Source organism: Lathamus discolor, chromosome Z (genome assembly GCF_037157495.1).
Source record: "Lathamus discolor isolate bLatDis1 chromosome Z, bLatDis1.hap1, whole genome shotgun sequence".
Classification (NCBI taxonomy): Eukaryota; Metazoa; Chordata; class Aves; order Psittaciformes; family Psittacidae; genus Lathamus; species Lathamus discolor.
Window position 1 is genome coordinate 24743545 of NC_088909.1, and position 16422 is coordinate 24759966.

General features: G+C 54.2%; 1 protein-coding gene across 1 annotated transcript in view; it reads left to right on the forward strand.

Annotated features, from left to right (window-relative positions):
• Positions 1-16422, forward strand: part of LOC136005875 (hydrocephalus-inducing protein homolog) — a 42789-nt gene that overhangs the window by 13177 nt on the left and 13190 nt on the right. Inside the window, exons 8-15 of the mRNA XM_065663768.1 lie at positions 3629-3864; positions 4447-4547; positions 5820-5955; positions 6414-6578; positions 7953-8105; positions 10895-11133; positions 12644-12884; positions 14985-15128. Of these exons, the coding sequence (XP_065519840.1) occupies positions 3629-3864; positions 4447-4547; positions 5820-5955; positions 6414-6578; positions 7953-8105; positions 10895-11133; positions 12644-12884; positions 14985-15128 (1415 nt within the window). The remainder of the gene's footprint in view (positions 1-3628; positions 3865-4446; positions 4548-5819; positions 5956-6413; positions 6579-7952; positions 8106-10894; positions 11134-12643; positions 12885-14984; positions 15129-16422) is intronic.

Sequence of the window (16422 nt, forward strand, 5' to 3'; positions counted from 1 at the left end):
ACAACCTGGAAAGTGCCGCGTAGCAGAGGAAATTGCACTCACAGAGATTTCCCTCCACAGGCTGTGAGACCAGGCTGCCCCTGTGCATCAGCGGGGAAGGCGTCGGGCCCCAGGTCCAACTCAGCTGTGACCAGCTGAGCATCGGGGAGGTGACTGTTGGCTCAAGCCACAGCTACAGGGTGAGCAGGACGGGGCGCAGGGCATGGGGTGGATCCGGATGGCTCCCGGGCAGCAGCGAGCCTCGTGGAGCTGTGGGATGGGTCTGAATCAACTTGGTGGTGCTGAGCAGGCGCTTGGCACTGCAGGTCAAGTGGAGTGCTCTGTGTCAGGGGAATAAGCCCAGAGTGGCTCTGTTTGTGTGAAGTTATCCCTGCTTTGCATGGAAAAAAACCCCAAGGCAGAACTCGTCCTGTTGTATTTGGCAGCAGCGCTCAGCATCTTCTGCCTTTTACAGATGTTAATTGCTATACTAGAAAAGAAGTGAGCCTTCTGTAAGCAAAGAGGATTCCTCATGTATTTCCATGTTGCCTTCTCGCTGCTGCTGCAGGTGTTCCTGCTCAACAGAGGAGTTACTGAGACGCCCTTCAGCGTGGTCCCTCCGGAGAGAGCTCTGGGCTCCTGCTTCACCTTTGGCCCCCGGGAGGGCATGCTTTTGCCTTTTGATCATCAGGCCATCTGGATCTCCTTCAATGCCAGTGTCGTGGGGCAGTTCACAGAGGAATTCCAGTTCAATGTGAAGGGATCCCCTGAGCCTCTGACGCTGACTGTGAGGTGAGGAGGGTTCTAAGAGCTTGGCGGCCACATCTGTAGCTCTCTCTGGGTAGTCATCTCCCACCTACCTCATTGAGAAAGAAAAGGCTTGTCTGAGGTCTTGATCTTGGCTCTCATCCTGGCATCCCCACACTAGGAGCCCACACTAACCTTGACTCCAGTTTGATGCTGACTCCTTGCGACCGCAGCAGCAAGTGAAGTGGAATTGTCAGCAAGAGGGAGCCATGGAATAGGTTGGGTTGAACACACCATTTGCTGTGGTCCTTGATTTTGAGCTGAGAGGCAGAGCTGGCATTGGTTGGCATCAACCATGAAATAAATTAATGGGTGTTGTGCAGCTTCACGTGGTGATTCAGGTGGATGTTGGTGAGTCCTGGAGTTTGGAGCCTTCAAGTCTGCTGAATTTAAGGGCAGGTGAGGAGATGCGGTGCGTTCAGGTTCCGTTATGCCTGCAACTACTTGAAAGGAGGATGGAGCCAGGAGGTGGCTGGTCTCTTCTCCCAAGTAACAAGGGAAAGGACGAGAGGAAACGGCCTCAGTGTGTGCAGGGCAGATTTAGACTTGATGTTAGGAACAGTTTCTCCCCGAAAGGGTGGTCAGGCATTAGAAGAGACTGCCCCGGGCAGTGGTGGAGTCACCATCTCTGGAAGTGTTCCCAAACCGTGTAGACGAGGCCCTTAGTGACACGGATTAGTGGTGGGCTTGGCAGCGCTGGGGTGACAGTTGGACTTGATGATCTTAAAGGTCTTTTCCAGCGTAGATGATTTGACGATTCTGTGTTGGGTGGTTTAAGACGTGTTGCTCTTGGATGGGTCAGCTGGTGCCCTGGTGGTTGGCTGATATTTTCCTCCAAGATTCAACTGTCCGCTCTGTTGAGCTGTTGCGGCTCTTGTCAAGGGATGTCTGGGGCTCCCCCGGCTTCGTGTCTCAAAGTCCTGCCCCCATAACGATTGCGTGGATCAAGATCTTCTGAGCAAGGTGTTCCTGTACTCCATGGGAAGAGCGGTTCCAGCTAAGAAATGCCAAAGCAGGAAAGCTGTGGCTGGGAAGGGTAGTTACATTGAGTGTGCTTTACTGGGGACACCCCTGTGTCCAACACATTACAGATGGGGAAACTGAGGCACGCAGCCATCACTTGTTTGGTGTCCTTCCTCAGGCCATCAACAACCTGGGGGCATACCCTGCATGACACTGTGCCCCAAGCCCCACAAGCAGCTATGGGCTGCTGACCGCTTTGCTTTGGCTGCCTCCCGTCCACCTGGATGCTGTGCTGAGCATGAGGGTGAGGGCTTGATGTGAAACCCCCTGAGGTTCTCAGGCTGGCTTTTACCCACTGGAACGGTAAGGAAAGCTGAAGGCTTTGCAGTTCTCTTTAACCGAGGCCATGTCTCCTCTGCCTTTGTCCTCACAGTGGCTGTGTCACTGGGCCGGCGTTTCATTTCAATGTATCGTCCCTCCGCTTCGGTGAAGTCTCCTTTGGTGAGTGTGCCCTGGGCTTGGGCTGCAGGGTGGGAGGTCTGAGCCTTACCCAGATGGAGCACTTGTCCAGGACAGCATTGTCACTTGTGTTCCTCCATAGCCGCCTTCAGCATGTCAAAACCAGGACTGCCAGCTGCTAGGCAGTATTTTGCCATCATGAGATCAAACAGACCCAGACAGAATGGCACAGAGCCAATTGAATGGTTCAAATAGAACGGAGGGAGTAGAAAGTCAGTGTTCTCTGGTGTCCTTCACAGTCAGTCCAGCCCCAATCTGCCAGTCCCCAGCAACAGAATGACTGTGAAAGTTTTTCTTGTCCGCGGCCAACTGGAGAAGGGAGTTGAAGGCAAGTTGTAGGTGCCCTGGGTGAATTTTGCTGTTGTGAGGCAAGGGCACCATTTACCCACCTGACCATTAGCGTGAGAAATCAACTAGTGCTGTGAGGCCAACTCGTTGTCAGCTCCCAGGTAACATGGCCAAGCAGTAGCTCCGCATTGGGCGCCCATGTCTTCAGACATGGGCTCCTCCTTCCCCACCAAAAGCCCAGCTCTGCTGACAGAGCTGGCGGCTGTGCACCCAGAGCTTCTCCACTGAGATGCAGATTCTGGTTCTCCACCTCAGTCTCGCAAAGGACTTCTCACTGAGATGGTCTCAAGTTTAAATGTGAACTCAACCCCCCAGATCAGCTGCGATTGTGTCAGTGGCTTCCATTATGGAAAGCAAGTACCAAAGCTGAAGCCATGTCAGCCTTTGTGGGGTAATGAAAGGCGGTGTGCAGCATGGCCGTTTGTCCCCACTCCTTCGGGAGGGTGAGACACAGGTCCTGCTTGTTCTTGAGCAAGCATCAGGTTTGCCTCCAGTGAAGTGGGCCGTGAGCTGCCACAGGCTCAGTCTCGATTGTCCCAAACCAGGAGATGCACCGAGGTTCCTGTCTGGAGAAACTGCTTCAGAGTGCTCTGCATCATGCTGTGGCTGCCAATTTCATCTTTCCTTTCCTTTCCTGGATCATCTCTTTGATGACAACATACTGCTTTTATCTCTCGAAAACTGTGGGAGTGTTTGTGGAGTTCACAGGGACTTTTCTGGACTGACTTTTGAGAGTAAATGTTCTGGATGCACCGTCATGGTTGAGAAGGAATTGGTGCTGGTCTGGGGGAGGTGAGAGCTCCTCACAGTTAGAGACACTTGTGTCAGAGTGGCATTTCTGTGTGACAAGCGTAAAAGGGACCGTAATTGACGACGACTTCCCCACAGAGCTTCTCAATCAGCTGTAATTGCCATTGAAAGGAGGCAAACTCCAAGCGCAGTTTTTTATCACCGCAGGATGTCCACCCCAGGAGTCACGGGATAATAAACTCCTGTTGTGTCCTTTTCCCAGGCTTTCCTCGCACCCTGTGCTGCCGCCTCACTAACACTTCCTCGGTGCCCTTCAACTTCAACCTTCTCATTCCTGGGGACGGCTCGGGAGCACCCAGCGTGACCAGTTTTGCTCAGGTGTCAGACAGCACTGGTCCGTCATGGAGAAAGCGAGCCCCAGGTGCCAAGAAGCCAGCTGAATTTACTATCAGGCCCTGCACAGGGACCATCTGCGCCAAGGGACACTTGGATATCCAGGTACGCGAAGAGTGCAGCCCTGTGTGCTTCAGAGGTGGAGCTGGAGCTTCGGTGGCATTGAGGGGGCTTTAGCACTGCTGGCTCTGAGCATCCTGCGAGTAAGAGTTGGGCACTAGTGTTGGGCTCTACATCTGCCCTGGCAACGCAAAGCGCATTCAGTAATTCAGGTATTGTCCAAAGACTTCTGTTACTGCCAGAGACTGTGCTCTACACATGAACCAGCAGAAGAATTAAAGGCAAACATCACAGAATCCTAGCCTGTTTTGGGTTGGAAGGGACCTTACAGCTCATCCAGTTCCAGCCCCCTGCCATGGGCAGGGACACCTTCCACCAGACGAGGCTGCTCCAAGCCACATCCAAACTGGCCTTGAACACCGCCAGGGATGGGGCAGCCACAGCTTCTCTGGGCAACCGGTGCCAGGGCCTCAGCCCCCGCACAAGGAAGAACTTCTTCCTGATACCTCATCTTCCTCATATCTACTAAATCCTCCCTTTCCTTGCTGTGGAAGGAGATGTGGAGGGCACTGCATATGGCCGATGGGTTTTGGGAGTGATGAAGTATTTGATGCTCTTGTCTTCCAGGTCACCCTGTGCTCCAACACCGTGAAGAGATACAAGCTGGCCCTGGTGGCTGATGTGGATGGTGTTGGCAGAGAGGTGTTATCACTGCCCGTCAGAGCCAGGTACCAACGCTTCCCTTGCAGCCCCTCTTCTTTCCCTATGCATCTGCCAGAAGCAAGTGGTGCTGCCTTGCGTAGAGCTGGCTGGCTCCAGCTCCAAACGAGGAGCATTGCTCAATGAGCTAGTTCTGCCCAGCTAGACAGGAGAACAGCAGCGCATGGAAAGCAGTCCATGATGAGCAGCACTTGTGCTCAGGCACAGGCACGGCCCAGGGCCTTCTCCTACAGGAAACTGTGATTATATTCCTTATCGGCCTGCTCTGGGGGCTTGAGGTGTAATGTTTCCAAAGGGCCGCCTCTCCTCCTTCCTGCAAGTGTTGGACTTGTGCTGGGTTGTGGCCAGAATCCAGGACTGGTTTGGGCCACAGCAAGCAGCTGCTGCAAGCTGTTGTCTGCCTCAGTTAAGGAGGGGCCGTGCAGACGGGCAAGGGGCTTAGGGCAGGACTGGTGAGGGAAAAGTAAAGGCGAGATCTTGTGACAGACAAAGTAGTCCTTGGTGTGGAAGGTGAGCTCAGGTTTTTGTGCTTCCGTCTGGCTCTGCTGAACATTGATGTTCTCGGAGTTAAGCTCAAAGTTGTTCTTGCTTCAGCCACATTCAGGCCTGTTGTGCTGCGGTGGGCGTCAGTTCAACGGCAAGAGGGATGCATTTCACCGGTGCTGTTCCCTCTCCCGGGCAGAGTTGTGCAGTCAGTGCCTGGGCTGCAGTTGTGTAGAACAAGTGCAAATGGGAGCAGCTGGCGTGCGGACCCGTGGGGAAAGGAGCAAGGCAGCCACAGGGCCTGGGAGAGGGTTATCGCTCACGGCGCAGGGCAGGTGGTGGCCTGCACCCTGCGTTGCTGGGGTAAAGGGCTGGATTTCAGGCAGGGACACAGCGGTGTTTTCCCTGAGACACTGGAGTCTGGTGTTCCTGGAGCCTTGGCGAGCGCTGCTCCTCGGTGGGAAAGCTCCCTCAGAGCTCACACCTCGCTGGGGCCATTGAGAGGGTCCTTGCGAGCCTCCTGTTGCAAAGGAGGGGCAAAGCTGACCTGGGACAGGGCACCGTGCTCTGCCTGGGCACTGAGCAGCTTTTGTGATGCTGAGACTCAGGGTCTGCCCCTCTTTTGCAAGAGGTTGTTGGGTAAAAAGAAGTTGAAGGCTGTTTCTCACTGTAGGCGTATCAAATGTCTATTTGACGGTGACAAATGGGCTGTGCTCCATTTGGTGCTCATTGAGAAGTAAACAAGTAAGCAACGCTGTGTCAGAATCTAATTCCCTTTTGCTCATCTCTCTGCCTAGATGTGTAATTCCCCCGCTGCGAGTGCTCCACCCGGCTCTGACCTTTGGACGATGCTCTCTCAAAGTCCCTTACCAGCAGATGCTGACCCTTGTGAACGACAGCAACCTTCCAGGCTGCTACTGGGCTCTTCCTCAGGTTTGGCATCGCATCCGCCTCCTGCCTCCAATGTCACCTAGGGGTTTGTTAGGGAAAAAACGGGTTTGGTTAAGATGTTGCTGGTTTGTATTCAACCCTAAAGGTTTGCTGGGAACAGGAAGCTACCTGAATATCAACTCCAGGAAGCAGCTTAAACTCTCCAGGAAGCAGATTATATTCAAGTCTTTGGGATGCTTTCAATGCGGGAGAACTTGTAGGGTTGTGAAAAGCTGCTGCAAGGAGGCTGCCAGCACGGGACGGGGGGTTGTGGAGGCAGCAGCTGTTGGCCCCCCTCGGGATGCTGAACCCATACATGTCTTGCATCTTGAGTTGTGCCTTTCTGCTTTCTCCTAGGCATTTTTAGACACGTGTGTGAGTTGGCGTTGTGGTAGATGTTAAAGAGTTGAAAGTTTCCTCAAAGGTCAGTCTGAAGCCGTGTTTGGTTCTGTCCCTTATAGGAGAACAAGGATGCTGCTGCTGTGTGGTACTCCAGCCCTGAGCCCCGTGGGATTATCCAGCCTCAGAGCTCGGTGGAGATCCCGTTCACACTGGAAGTCCAGGTGACGGGAAAGCAGGACACCGTTGCTCGTGTTGCGGTGTTTGGGAGTAAAGAATCCCCACTGGTGAGTGCTGGGGCAGACGTGTGCCTTTGTGCCTCTCATCTTGGTGGGATGTAGAGCGTACAGGGGTTCTTCCAGGGAAAATGATCTATGGCTGTTGTCTACAAGGAAAGAAGGCATTCGTGGCATAAGCAACACTAATGCCTGGAGAAGACATGGGACTGAGTGACCCTGTGCCCGGTCAATCCATCCTCAAGGCGCTGCGCTCGTGCTCGGCTGCTGCTCGCAGCCCGCAAATGCTGGTCAAAACCTGGCTGGGTGTTGCCTGCACAAATGGGAGTTTCTGGGTGTCATTTCCTCTAGGTCTGCCTTATGGCTTGAGTGCAGCTTCGGGAGCTGGTAGCCACATCCAAGCTGGCCTTGAACAGTGCCACGGATGGGGCAGCCATAGCTCCTCTGGGCAGCCTGTGCCAGCCATAGCTCCTCTTGGCAACCTGTGCCAGAGCCTCACCACCCCTCACAGGGAAGAGCTTCTTCCCAGGATCCCATATTGATCACCACCCCCACCCCCCCCCGTCAATTTAGAGCCGTCCTTCCCTGTTCTGTCCCCGCAGGCCCTTATCCAAAGCCCCTCTCAAGGTTTCTTGTTGGCCCCTTTAGGCACTGGAAGGTGCTTTAAGGTCTCCCCAGAGCCCTCCCTTCTTCAGGCTCTACAAGCCTGGTTAAGGCTTGGGGTGTTTGGAGCTGGGGAAATCCCGCCGGACTGGATAAATTCTCATTGGTTTTAGTGATGTGAGAAGGGGGTTTAGCAAAAGGATCCACATTCCTCCTCCGCTAGTTTGTGCCCCTTCTGCAGGAACAAACTTTTGGGTCTCAGGCTGTCAGCAGAAAAAAATACTGCTCGAATGATGCAATTAATAATGAATGTCTTGGTGCAATAAAGAAGTAATACCAGGAATGCACACAAGCACAAATGAGAGGCAACTAACTTGCATGATCTCTGCTGAGAAGAGCTTTGCTTCCAGCCTCTACTGGTTTTCACAGGAGAAGCTTTGGGAAGGTTGAAGAAGTTCCTGTGCAGTGTGGCTGTGCAGCCGCAGCAGTCAGGGAGGGTGGTTTATGGCATGATGGAGCAGTACAAGGAGCAGGCGTAGGCACAGAGTAGCGGAAGGAGAGCTGACAGCATGGAGGAGGTGTGAAAAGCATGCGTGGGAGATGGGGGTTCTGTATCCCCTCATAATGGGATCTTGTGGCTTTCAGATCCGCAGGGACCACTCCAGGTGCCACCTTTGCTCCAGCCTTCCTGTTTCAGCCTCACAACCCTGACAGCTTCAAACAGTCAGAATTCCCTCAGCCTACGAGCCCCCTTAGAGCTGTCCAGTCATTCTAAACCTTCCCTGTTGTTTTTTTCTCTTTCCTGCCTGCCTCCTGGAGCAGGAAATCCATTTATTGAGCACTGGAGAAGGACCAGTTGTCCACGTGCACCCAAGTGAGATAAATTTTGGCAGCATCCAAGTTCTACAAGATGCTTCCCGGACCCTTCACCTCTCCAATCAGTCTGTCATCCCCGCATCCTTCTCGGCAAAGATGGTAAGTGTCGCTGGGGCTGTTTTCCAGAGCAAGTGAGTGGCCCATAGCAGCCTGTGACTGGAGCACTTATTTCTATGCAACATTTCCACGTCACTGAGATGTGTCTGAGAGAGAAAGCCAGATGTTCCATCCGAGTGCAGCAAGAGGAGCCTGGCTCCGGGGGCACTTGTAGCTGGGGCACCCGTCAGTAAAACAGAGTTTGCAGAGATGTTTGAGCAGAAAGGAGTTCATTTCTGCAAGTTCTCCCTTTATTTTGTGGAAGGCGTTTAGCTGTGAGAGTCTTTGTTTTTGGAACTGAGAGGTCTGTCCTCAAGGCGCTTAGGGTGAAGTGGGTTTCACACCTCCTCGGGGGTCAAACCAGCTGGGTTGTTGCCCAGAAGCAGACTTGTAAGGGTTGTGTACCTGCAGAGCCTGTGTGCTCTGTAACATTGTAGAGCATGTGGCTGCAGAAAGAGGCTGTTTAATTCCTGGAGGCGGCAGGGTGGAACAGGCTGCGGAGCAGAAGGAGGTTGTGGGGTCTTCTGACAGGGGCTGATGCAGCCAGGAAGGGCTCGTGTGCTGGGTCTGGGGGGTGCTCCCCACCGGAGGGGCGTCTGTGAGGGGCTTGAGAGGAGGTTTGTTCTTCTGCAGGCTGGGTTGTTGAAGTTCTGGAGCCGCTTCACGCAGGCCTGTGGCTGGGGACTTGGTTGTGTCTGCGCATGAGGCATCCAGCAGGGTGTGAGAGCACAGGCTCAGCCCCCTGGGCAAGGAGGAGGGGGCTGAATTTCCCTCCTGCTGCTTTTCCAGGCGTTTGGGGGTTAAATAGAACCTCAAAGTGGGGGATTCGCAGGCAGCTTGCTTTGTCCGCACCATAAAAATCTGCTTTTGACCTCTGCAAAGAGCAAGCACCCCAGTGCCCTCAGCAGCTGCCTCCTTCAGTGCCCTTTCTTACTTGCTGGTAAGCAAAGCAATTGTTACTCTGCTCGTCAGGGGAAAGCAAACATGTCCTGTTGCGCTGTGCCTATTGGCAACTGAATTACAGAGGGTTAGAAGTCTTCAAGACAGCTGTGCTTCTAGAAGCAAGCTGAGAGCTTTTCCCAAAGGCAAAGCAGGAGCAGTTTGGTTCTTAAATGTTGCGCTTGGCAGCAGCTGGGCAAGCCGTAGCCGTGCCCTGGAGAGCCGCGATGCGCAGAGTGGTGTCCCTGGCCTCCCCAGCCTGGCAGGGAGGGCAGATGCGATCATGGAGGGGTGAGCTGTGGACAGGGAGCACAAATGGAGACAAGCTCTGCCCCTTGATCCCGTAAAACATCCCGTTGACGGTGCTCGGGGCAGAGGCTAAACCACAGTGGTCCCCGTGCTTGTGCTGAGGAGATGCTGATGCTGAGGAGGCAGGAGGAGGCCGGTTGTTGGCGGGAGCATGTAGCCAGCCTCAGGCTCTGATCTCCGCCTCCTGCAGGGCTCGGGGTGCTTTTGGGCTGTTTCCTGCCACTGGCTGTTTGTGTGGATAAGGAGCAGCTTTGAAATGAAGAACAGAGGGTCCCCCCCACCGGGAATGCTGAACCACCTGGGACAAGGCTCTGCAGCCAGCTGGTGCAGGACGGGGTTTGTTTCCCCTTCATGAGCAGCCCTACGAGGACAGTGACTCAGCCTGACTGAGAATGGGAATGCTGTTGTTAGAGCTACGGCTCTCGCTAGAGCTACGGCTTGATCAAGTGCAGCTGCATTTGTAACGTGGAGTTCTGCTTCCTCTGCCACTTGTGCAAGGCCAGAGTGACCAGATCACTTCAGTGACTCATCTGTAAACAGATTCAAGAGAGCTGATTGTGGTGTCTCCTCAGTCATCCCTTGGGGCAGCTATCCGTCCCTTCCTCCCTCTCTCCTTCCCTCCCTCCATCCGTCAGCTGCACACTGGTGTCCATTGTAACCAGATTGTGGAAGCTTTCATTCACGATGGACGTCTGTGCTGGGATAAGATTCTGATTATCGTGGTGAACTTCTGAAGTGGTGGATCCCAGCCCTTACTGGTTACTCAGGAGCTCTGATGCCCAATAGTACAAGAAGCTGCTATAGGGTCAGAAATAGCCACTGTCTTTGTGCATGCAGTGCATGCAGCTACGGCATCATTTTGCGGCGCACTCAAGGATAAGCAAGTAGCAGAGATGTTATCAGAGGTTGGGTATTTGTCTTGAAAGTGGGGGTATTTTGTAGCGTGGCTCCAAGAGGTTTCTTGTCTCTGAGACACAGGCTGGATTGGGGGCAGGCAGAAGCTGACCTAGAAACCCAAGGGAATGTGTCTCGGCAGAGCCTTGTGGCCCTGGCAGGTCTCCTGTTCAGCAGTGCACGGTGCTGCCCCTTGGAGCCAGAGCAGATGCTGACTGAAAGAATGAGGAGAGGATGCAAATCGTCCTCCCCTGGCCTGGGCTGTTGGCGTGGGCTGTTGGCCTGGGCGGGCCCAGCAGGGCTGTGCTGGGTCACGCCAGGGAGTTGAAGGTCTGGCTCCGTCGAGACCCCCATCCTCATTCCTCAGGAATAGTTTCTGGGGTACAATTTTCTGGCGGGCTTGTTGCCAAGCTTTGATAAATGAGCTTTGTCAGGGAGCAGACTCTCAGATTCACGTTTGGAGCGGAGCTCTCAGGGCTCCTTTCCAAGCGAGCTGCCCTGTGTCAGCACGAGCCAGAGAAGCTGTACATGAATGTCAGTGGAATCTTCACACCCACTGGCTCGGTGTGAACGTGTTGCCTGGGCAGGCCTTGGCTGGTGGCAGCCAGGTCCGTGGTTTCCGTCCTAAATGAGTGTTGTTTGTCTTCCAGGCTGGTGCAGACTCATGCTGGACCGTTGGACCCAGTCAGGGAGTGATCCCTGCCAAGGCCGAGGTGTCTCTGGCTGTCACTGCAAACTTGGATGACACGGAGCAATTCAAGGACGAGGTGGTGCTGTTCATTGAGAACAGTCGTGCCTACGTCATCCCCGTCCAGGCTGTTGGCGTTGGCACCACGATTGTCATTGACAAACCCTTTGGCCCGGAGCTCAACCTGGCGCCCTGCTTCAGGTAGGGAATCTCTCAGCTCCCACTTCCCCATGGGCTCAGCAAGGAGGAGTTCTGCTGCAGTCCCTCAAGCTTCTTCAGTGCTCACAGTCCTGGCTCTGCTTCCCTGAAGCCACAGGGCTTCCTTTGGAAACATTTTATGGCCATCTGCAAGTCAGTAGGTACTCTGAAAGCCACCGAGCTGGAGAGCAGTTGCTAAGTTGTTGCTGAATTGTCTTTAGTCATAATCCATTTGTCTCCTCACTTTATCAAACAAAGATTTGGAGGAAGAGAGCAGGTCCTGGAAGCCTCCAGCTGAGAAATGCTGCCTTACAAGTACAGACATGTTTCTCTCTGCAGTGATATTGCTTGCTTTGCCATTCCGTCTGGAGTAAGATCTCAGAGCAGCAGCAAGCCTGGGCAGTAGCTTGTTAGCAGCTCCTCGACTGAATGAATGGCGCTGGATTATTTCCCCTCTGGCCAGGAGCCCTGGAGGAGCAGCAGAATTTCTTTGCCCTGTGTCATCCCCCAGTTGGCTCCTCTCCCCCACTCCGTGCCCGGTTGCTCTTTATTAGACGTGGTGGCTCTTCCCTGGTTTCTCCTGCCTGCTTCCCGAGGCACGGGCAAGCGAGTGTGGATGCAGGACCAGCTCTGGAAGGGGGAGGAAGTGTGGAAGTGTGGAAGTCTGCTGAGGTGGAGTGGGATAAATGAAGAGTCTCGATTGAAATTGGTGAGCTGGAAGGAGAGGATTCAGTGGTCCCAACGTGTGTGTCTGAAACCAGTCATGTTCTTGGAGACAGGAGGAAAAAAGTGCTGTTTGCCTTGTGTTGGAAACCTCCTCAGAGAAGAAGAACAGTCTTCTTGGGGTGGCTCTTCCTTTCTGTGGCTGCAAAGAGGGTCCGTGGTGCTCCGATACCTGAATTCTTGGGGTAGAAAGAGCAGCTTAATCCTACCTTAAGTACTTGGGATAGATTTGGAGAGGTAAAATACGCACCCACGAGCCCTCCACGTACGCAGGGACATCGCAGGGAGGCTGGTGCTTGTCCAGAGTTTCCTGTGCTCAGTGCAGCCACAAGCTGGCTGCACAATGGAGGGGACAGTGTCCGTGTGATTCATGTAGTTGTCTTCTGCCCCCCTTTATGTCTTTGCCCGCGGGCTCAGTTTGGAGCTGTTGCCATTGCTGTCGGCTGCAGAGCCGCCACCAGAGGGTGGTACGTTGGGGGCAATGAGGGTTGGATGCTCCCTACGAGACGCCTCAGAGGCATGAACAACAGCTCCCAAGGGGAAGGTGGAGTGGCAGCGAGGCTGTTCCTCCAGCTACTTGCATGTGGGGCCGGCTCTTTACGAAGCTCTTCCTTGCTGGAAGGGTGCCAGCAGAGCAGCTGCTGGATAGTGACAAACCTAGGGGCAGCCAAGGTCTGGCTTTTGGTGAAGCCGAGTGTGCAGTCAGGTCGTGCCCTCAGGGTGCTGAAGCTGGGTGACCAGTGGCAAATAGCAGCTCCCCTGCCATTTTGTGTCTCTGCTTCTCCTCTAGCCTGGATCCCTGCTGTTACCGCTTCAAGATGACAAACAAAGGACGACGCACCCATCTGCTCTATTGGACCACAGAAGGTGGCACCACACTTAAGCAGCGCAAGCGTCTCCCTCGCATCAGTAAGAGCAAGGGCAAGGTTTCCTCCTGTGGCCCCGTGCTGAAGCTTCAGCCGCTGAGGACGGAGCTGATGCCCGGCCAGACAGCGGAGGTGGTGCTGAAAGGCTCCTGCAGCACCCCCCAGGTGAGTTCTGCATCAGGGCATTTCTGCAGCCCCTTGACATTTGCCTGAGCAAATGGGCAAGTGCTTCTGAGAACCTGGTTTCCTGCCATAAGTTACCGTGGCAGCACCAGTTGCTTTCCATGCTCGCCACCATCAGTTGCTGAGGCTTTTTGAGTTCCATGGCTACCATAAAGCCAACTTGGTGGTAGCAAAACATGGCCTGAAGGCACTGTCGCCCCAGGCTCTGTCCAGCATGGCCTTGTACCCTGCCAGGGATGGAGCATTCACCACTGCTTTGGCAACCTGTGCCAGTGCCTCACCATCCTCACAGTGAAGAACCTCTTCCTTGTATCTAACCTGAACTCGCCCTGTTTGAGTTTAAGTCCATTACCCCTTGTCCTGTTGCTGCAGTCCCTGAGAAGAGTCCGTGTCCGGCATCCTTGTAGGCCCCGTTCAGCTAGTGGAAGGCTGCTCTGAGGTCTCCCCGCGGTTTCTCTTCTCCAGGCTGAGCAGCCCCAGTTTTCTCAGCTGGCCTTAAAGTTAGAGGTAGACTGGGAGCCCAGGCAGAAAGTAACTAAAGAAATGGGCAGTTGTCTGTGTGGGGAAGCAGCGAGTGAAACAAAACACCCAGGAAGGTAGGGAGTGTCTGGGAGCAGCATTGATTTTCCTCTGTAGACAGACACGGGCCGGGAGCTTGTCCGGCCCGGAGACCGGGACGAGAGAAATGAACCCAGTGTGCCAGCTCTAATGATCCGAATGATGTCCGTCCACATGGGAAAGTGTTCCAGGGATCATTAGAACTGAGAGCTTGACTTGTGTCAGTATTCCCATCAGCGCTCGCCCCGCTCCCTCAGCCAGCCCCCGTGTGCCGAGGGCAGGCAGGTCTTGCAGCACCCTTGGGTTGCAGCTCAGAGGGGCAGATTTCAGCAGGGTCACTGAGTGTTCTCCTCCCTGGACCCGTCTCTCCGGGGGAAATCCAGCTCTGCAGAGGAGCTGCCGTCTGACCCCGGTGTGCCTTCCCTGGCTCCAGGAGCACTGGGCACAAGTGTTTAAGTGAATGGGGAATAAATGTGCATTAAGCTCCTGCTGCTGCTAGAGTTTGAGAGGTGTTTTAAAGGATTGCCTGAGTGGTAGCTTGAGGAAGACTTGATCCCTCAGCTGGTTGACTCCGATGGGACTGTCCCTGTGCAGTCCTGAGCCCATGAGGCTTTGCTGAAGAGGGAAGAAGGAACCAGAAGGGAAATGGTCAGGCCACTGGTGAGGGTGCCTTCCTGGAAAGCCAAATGGGCATCTGTGAGCTCAGCTGTGGCTACCTGGCTCGTGCAGTCCAAGCCAAGAGCCTGGGATTGGGTCTTCCACCTTCCCTAGGTCTCGGGAACTTCATACTCTTGAGGCTGGTTAGAAGCCCAAGACCCTGTGGTGCACGTGCAGCACAGGTGATTCTGACGTCTCTAGGCTCTGAGGAGGAGTTGGGTTGTGGTGGTCTATCAGAGGGAAGAGAGAGGAAAAAAGGGAGGAATGTGGGGAAGTGAAACCATGAGGAGGAATCAGGAAAAGTCTTGGATGTAAGAGCATCCAGCTTAAGTAGAGGGTTTTCATGCCAGGTTGAAGACATCTCTTTCCTGGGGAGGTTTGTTTGACAGGCAGGTCTAGGGGGACACAGTACATCCTAGGAAGGCAGGCTGTCTGTTTGGGGTTTTCCCAGGGATCCTTTCCACTAAACTTGCAAGGGAGGATTTGCTGGCATTGATCCTTCTATCCCCTGTTTCCCTTCATACAGTCTGGTTTGTTTTTTTTTCATGAGTTCCTACAGTTTTCGGTAAGCATTTTGTTTGGCAGTGGGACAAAGCAAAGCAATAACCGTTTGGGCAGGGATTGTTCTGAGAGCTGTAGGCAGCACAAGACTCCTGAGGGCCTTTTGTGGTGGTTGGGTTGTAACACGAGGGACGCGTGAGTGCAGAACAAAGAGGATGCAGCTTATAAAGAAGAGAGGGCTCCTGAGGAGACCAATGGCTGTAACTTCATGCAGTAATGGGGCGTGTGGGTGGGCGGCTCAAAGATGCAGTGTGTTTTGTGGACACCCTGATAACACCCGCTGGGGGCCGTGTGGCTCGCATGCAGGTGGTGAAGGAGAAGCTGCTGTGTCACGCCATCGTGGGCAAGGAGGGAGTGAAGAATCTGATCGTGCAGGTGGACGTCACTTGCGAGTTCATTGCTCCTGCTCTGCAAATATCCAGCAGAGAAATCACTTTCCGGGTGGAGAAGGTGAGTCTCTGCATTGCATCCTGGCACTGACTGGTGTGGCTGGGGTGTGCCCGTGTCCTAAGGAGGAAGTTCTCCAAGTCCACAGAGCTTTGGCTGTTGACTTGAGCCAGGCCCAGCTTTTGTCATGAATGCCGAGATCATTATTTCACCCCTGTGGGGCTAGGGACAGTCTCCGCAGCTCTATTCTGCCCTTCTCGAGGTGGAGACAGAATTGAGCTGCTGAGCCAAGGGCACGGGCTGAGATGTGGGACCCGTGAGAGCAGCGTGGGCTTTGGAAGAGCCACTTGCTGTGCTGGGGCTGCAGGTGGAGAGCAGATCCCTCCTCACCCTCCCTGAGGTGGTGGTGAGAGGAGTGAGGATGCTACTAGAGATGAGGCTGTTCTCTAAGTTGAGCCAGGTAGAACTGAGATTACAGCTGCTCTGGCGAGGGGGAGCATGCCCCCCTCTAGAGAGACGCCAGTGTCTGTAGTCAGGGTTTTGAGGATCTTCCAAGGTGTGGTGATGTCCGAGCAGCGATCGTGTAGGGAAGCTGAGAAAAGCTGAGATTCCTGTCAACTCCTCAAGCTGATGAGGAAAAACTGGCATCTCTTGCGCCTCTTTGCCTTCCCTGCCGTCGGTATGGGTGCTGCCTCTTTGCCTTTCCCAAGCCTCACCTTCTTCAAAGGACCCACGAGTGCCCTTCAGCTGCAGCGATGAGAGCACCAGTGCAACGTGTGTGCCCTTTAGTGTCTGGATCCCGACTCCTGCATCACCTTTCCCCGTCGCGTGAGGTGTCTGAAAAAGAGCAGATAGCTCATGATTTAGTTTCTGCGGTTTCAGGTCTCTCCTCCACTTCCCAGGCTTCCAGAGAAGCACAAATCCTGTGAGCAGGCGGTTCACATCTAATCAGAAGCTTTTCAGCTCCCCCTGATGTCTGCCTGTGGTCTGCTTGATGCCACATGCTCCCATGTGTTGCGTGCTGCGACACTGCAGGAGTTGGATGCCAATGCATCCACAATTAGTTTCCCAAAGACTGTCTAGTTTAGATAAACCATGCAGGAAGCGCGGAGCAATGCATGGACAGGAGGAAAAGGCTTAGGCTGAGCTTAGCTTTGAGGCTGCAACATCTTGTCAGTGGAGCAGGGGCAGCAGGTTGCGGCCAGACTGTTGAGGTTTGGAGCTGTCTGCATGTGCCCGTGAATGTTCAAAGCTGACCTCGGGCTGCTGCAGGCTGTCCGCTGCAGGCCATATCCTGCTTGCTTGCCTCCTCTGAGCAGCATCACTGCCTTGCGGGCCTGGCAGAGCTGATAGGGTG